Below are 5,618 nucleotides of genomic sequence, written 5' to 3'. Positions count from 1 at the left end.
TAAAATAACTTAACAAAAATATTATAAATTATCTTATTTTAAAATTTCTTAATATCTTATAAATATATGATTGATAACATCTCGTAGTCCTTTGTGGCTATACCTAAAAATTTATATTTCCTCAAGTAACTCGACATTACCGACCTTATCTTAAAAGAAAATTATGTCTAATCGACTTGATATTATTGACCATCACTTACTCTTATTTTGAACGTTAAGCACAGCCTACAAGTCATATTGATAATCGCATATAATCACTTTGAATATTTTACTTCATCCGTGACATGTCATATTATTGACTACATTATAACCTCATATTGTGCATTTTGCTCTAATTTAAAATCTGACCATTCCCTTAACCCATAATCGCACCCGCATATACCATCACCATTTTAATCTTATAATACCCCATCTAAAATTCGTATCAGTTGGGACTCGAACTGTGGTCTCAAATTTGAAATTTGAACACTTTAACCACTGCATCACTTGTGATTGTTGAATTTAATTTATAGTTTTGTATATATAAATTTTGTGTATAAACTCATAAAAATGAGACAAATAATAAAAAAATTCATCTGCAACTCGTCGTATTATCGACTACCTCCTACCCACACATTGATCATTTTTTCTCCATTCGATTGATCATTGTCAATCACACTACACCCTCACTTTAGGCATTTTGATCCAATTCTTACCATCATTCTCATTTTAATATTTATAATACCCTTAGTTTGCATTAATTCTCATTCTCATAATCGCACCCACATATACATTAATTTATTTCTCCATCATAAATAATTAATAATAATTTTTTAAGTTGTGCACAATTTGAATGTTTAGGAGTTAATAATTATAAAAATAAATTTTAGGAGTTTAATTATGTTCTATCAAAAAAATATAAACAAGTCTAAGAACAATTCTCGAGACATTTGGAAGTAATTTTAATATTATTATAAATGCAATATAATTAATGGATGTTATTTTGTAAGACTCTTAGTTTTCATATTCCACCATTTTGAAGATATTTGGTTTCTATGTATCTAATCCTATAAATAGGACACGTAGAAACATTGTAAATATCATTCCTTTGATAAATAATAATACATTCTCTCGTTGTTATCTCTCTTGTTAATTATCTTGTATGTTTATAACACGTTATTAGCACGATAACTCTCAATCCCGAAATAAAGGTCGAAGGCTCCCTCCTCGTCTGTGGTAGCCAAATTTCCGCACCTCATTTGTGAAAACCAAATTGATCAAGATTGATAACGATATTCTCTTATACTTTCAATCTTAACTATTTCATCTAACAATCTCATGTCAAACCTTACGAAATTAGAGTTCACGACTCTTGACATCACTAGAAAGAATTACTTTTCATGGATTCTAGATGCTGAAATTCATTTTGCCATTAATGGTCTTGGAAATACTATCAAAAATGAAAACACTGCGTCCGACCAAGATAAGGCCAAAGAAATGATTTTCCTTCATCGTCTTATTCACGAAGGTTTAAAAATTGAGTATCTCATTGGGAAAGATCCATTGGTCCTATGGAACAATTTGAATGAAAGGTACGATCATTTAAAAACTATCATTCTTCCAAAAGCTCAATTTGAATGGTTGCATTTGCGCATACAAGACTTTAAATCAGTGAGTGAACATAATTCTGCTTTATTTCGGATTACTTCTCAACTCAAACTACGTGGAGAAACTATTACTAACAGAGAAATGTTAGAGAAAACATTCTCCACATTTCATGAATGTGCTCCTACAACAGCAATATCGTGCAAAAGGTTTTGAGAAATATTCATAATTAATATCATGTCTATTATTGGCCGAACAAAATAATAAGCTTTTAATGAAAAATCATGAGGCTCCTTCAACTGGATCGAACCCATTCCCTGAAGTGAATGTGGAATCATATAATTATAGAGGACAACATCGTAGTCGTGGTCGTGGTCGTGGTCATTTTTCAGGCCATGCCCGCGAAAATAGTCATGGACGTGGTGGTGGTGGTCGACACAATATCCGCAACGATGATAAAAAGAATCAAATTAATAAGACCGTGGAAAACAAATGCTATCATTGTGGCATGAAAGGTCACTAGTCACATACTTGTTGTACGCCGAAGCATTTTATCAATCTTTATCAAGCATCGCTAAAAGGAAAAGGGACCATCGAGTCCAACTCGACTTCGGCTCTCCGTGATGACAAAATAGCTTTTGGATTCGATGACTTCTCCAGGTTTGACATAGCCGATTTTCTTGTCGAGCGTGAAAATAAGAATTAGGTCATTTGATATTTTGTGTTTTCTTTATAATATTTAATAAAATTTTAAAAAATAAATAAAAAATAATAATAAATATAAATAAAAGTAGTATTAATTAATGTCTTATATATATATATATTTAGTTTGATGATGCTTTTTGTATTATTATTATTATTATTATTTATTCATTATTAATTATTAATATTATATTTTATTTAACGAAGAAAATGAAGGTTCGTGAAAGCGAACATGTGATGAATGAAAAATGCAATTATCTCGTAGACAGTGCTCAACACATACCATTTTGAAAAGCAAGAATTTTTTATTTCTTTGGTGATGAAAGAGACATATGTGAATACAATATCGGGTAGTTCAAAAATTATTGAAGGCTTCGGAAGAGAAAATATTATATTACCTAAAGGAACAAACATTTGTATTGATAATGCATTGTATTTGTCCAAATCTTGAACAAACTTGTTGAGTTTTAAAGATATCCGCGGAAATGGATATCACATCGAGACTTCAAATGAAAGCATTAAAGAATATTTATCTATCACAAGTATCATCTCGGGTAAAAAATATTATTTAAAAAAATTACCCGCAATTTCCTTTGGATTATATCTCACAAACATAAGTGTTGGCGAAGTACATGTAGTTACAAACCAGAAGTTTGTCGATCAAAATAATTTTATTACATGGCATGATAGATTGGGACACCTTGGAACTATTATGATACGGAGAATAATTAATCATTCATGTAAGAATTCAATAAAAAACCAAAAGATTTTTCTATCCAATAAATTTTCTTGTGCTGCTTGTTCACAAGGAAAGTTAATAATAAGGCCATCACCATCTAAAATTAAGACTGAATCCTTGAAATTTCTTGAAAGAATAAAAGGTGACATATGTGGGCCTATTCATCCACCATGTGGACCATTCAGATATTTTATGGTATTAATTGACGTGTAAACAAGATGTTCACATGTGTGTTTTCAACTCGTAATCAAGCATTTGCAAGATTGCTCGCTCAAATTATCAAATTACGAGCTCACTTCCTGGACTATTTAATTAAATCTATTCATTTTGATAATGTTAGAGAATTTACCTCCAAAGCTTTTAATAGTTATTGTATGTCAATTGGAATAAGTGTTGAACATCTAGTAGCACATGTTCACACACAAAATGGCATCGTAGAGTCATTGATAAAATGTCTTCAACTAATTGAAAGACCATTTCTTATGAAAATGAAACTTCCGATACAAGCTTGGGGATATGCTATTTTACATGCAACAGTATTAATTCGTATCAGACCTACACATTATAATGAGATCTCCCCTTTAGAAATGGTTTATGGTCATGAACCAAATATTTCCCATCTAAGAAACTTCGGATGTGCGGTATATGTTCTAGTTGCTCCACCACAACGCACAATGATGGGACCTCAAAGGAGATTGGGGATATATGTTGGATATGAATCACTGTTTATAGTTAAATATTTTGAGCCATTGACGGGTGACTCATTCACGGCACGATTTGTTGACTTCCGTTTTAATGAAATGATATTTCCAACATTGAAAGGGGAAAATAAGCAGTTGGAAAATGAAGAGATCTCTATAAACTATGTTTTGACTGGAAAAAGATGGAATTGAGATGAAATAGACGTCGATGAAAAATTTTCATATGCTATTATAGCATTCGATATTGTTAAAGAAGATGAGGATCATGAACCAAAGTTTGTAGAAGAATGCAGATGGATAAATGATTGGCCAAACTAGAAAGATGCCATTGAAGCTGAATTAAAATCACTCGCAAATCATATTGTTTTTGGACCTATCGTCAGTACCCCTGAAGGTATTAAACCGATCGGTTATAAATGAGTGTTTATAAGAAAAAGAAATGAAAAAAATGAAATTGTGTTATATAAGGCACGACTTGTTACCAAGGATTCTCGCAGAGACCTGGTATTGATTATGAGGAAACATATTCTCTTGTGGTGGATGCAACAACATTTAGATATCTGATAAGTTTATCATAACACGAGAAATTACAAATGAGATTAATGGATGTTGTTACGACATATTTATATGGCTCCCTTGATAACAACATATACATGAAACTCTCTAAAGAATTTAAAATGCCAGAAGCATTTAATTCAGATCGTCGAGACCTTTACTCGGTTAAATTATGCGGATCTCTATATGTATTGAAACAATATGGACGTATGTGGTATAAACGTCTTAGTGAATATTTATTAAAGAATGGATTTCAAAATTATCCAATATGTTCATGTGTGCTTATTAAGAGATCTGGATCACAATTTGTAATAATTGCAATTTATGTGGACGATTTGAATATTATTGGAACTAGTGATGAACTATGTGAAACAATTAGTTATCTTAAGAAAGAATTAGAGATAAAAGATCTGGGAAAAACAAAGTTATGTCTTGGCTTGAAAGTTGAGCATTTAGATAGTGGAATTCTTGTCCATCAATCTGCTTATACATCAAGAGTACTAAAAGTATTTTTTTTATGGATAAAGCGTATCCCCTGAGTAGTCCAATGATCGTGAGATCGCTTGATGTAAATAAAGATCCATTTCAACCTTGTATGTGTAATGAAGGACTAATTGGTCCTAAAGTACCATATCTTAGTGCTATTGAAGCACTAATGTATCTGACTACTCATACTAGACCTGATATATCATTTGCAGTAAATTTATTAGCGAGATATAGTTCTTCACCGACAAGGAGACATTGGAATGGAGTTAAGCATATTTTCTGGTACCTTCAAGGAACTATGGACACGGGATTATATTATCCATATATATGTGAAGCCGAATTGATTGGGTACGCAGATACAAAGTATTTATCTGATCCTCATAATGGTAGGTCTCAAACGGGTTACGTATTCACATATGGTGGTACAGCTATATCTTGGAGATCTATGAAACAATCAATTACCGCCACATCTTCAAACCATTCCGAGATCATTGCTATTCATGAGGCAAGTCGATAATGTGTATGATTGAGATCAATCATTCATCACATTCGAGAATCGTGTGGGTTATATGTAAACAAGAATTCTCCAACAATTTTATATGAGGATAATGCAGCTTGCATTGCACAATTAAAGGGAGGATATATTAAAGGCGATAGAACGAAACACATATCACCAAAATTCATTTTCACTCATGATCTCCAAAAGAAAGGTGATATTGATGTTCATCAAATTCGTTCATCAGATAATCTAACAGATCTATTTACAAAAACATTGCTTACTACGACCTTTGAAAAACTATTGTTTAATATTGACATACGGGGACTCAAATTCATTGTCCACTATAATATAA

General features: G+C 31.8%; 1 protein-coding gene across 1 annotated transcript; it reads left to right on the top strand.

Moving 5' to 3' along the window:
* Nucleotides 1–1,317: 1,317 nt before the first annotated feature.
* On the top strand, nt 1,318–2,107 carry LOC124915929. Its single transcript, XM_047456676.1, has 2 exons — nt 1,318–1,793; nt 1,933–2,107. Exons 1-2 carry the CDS (start codon nt 1,318–1,320, stop codon nt 2,105–2,107), a joined length of 651 nt encoding a protein of 216 aa, XP_047312632.1.
* The last annotated feature ends 3,511 nt before the right edge of the window (nt 2,108–5,618 follow it).

The sequence above is a fragment of the Impatiens glandulifera genome, chromosome 9 (assembly GCF_907164915.1).
Source record: "Impatiens glandulifera chromosome 9, dImpGla2.1, whole genome shotgun sequence".
Classification (NCBI taxonomy): domain Eukaryota; kingdom Viridiplantae; phylum Streptophyta; class Magnoliopsida; order Ericales; family Balsaminaceae; genus Impatiens; species Impatiens glandulifera.
The sequence above is the reverse complement of the archived record's forward strand: the minus strand, read 5'-3'. Positions and strand labels throughout refer to the sequence as shown.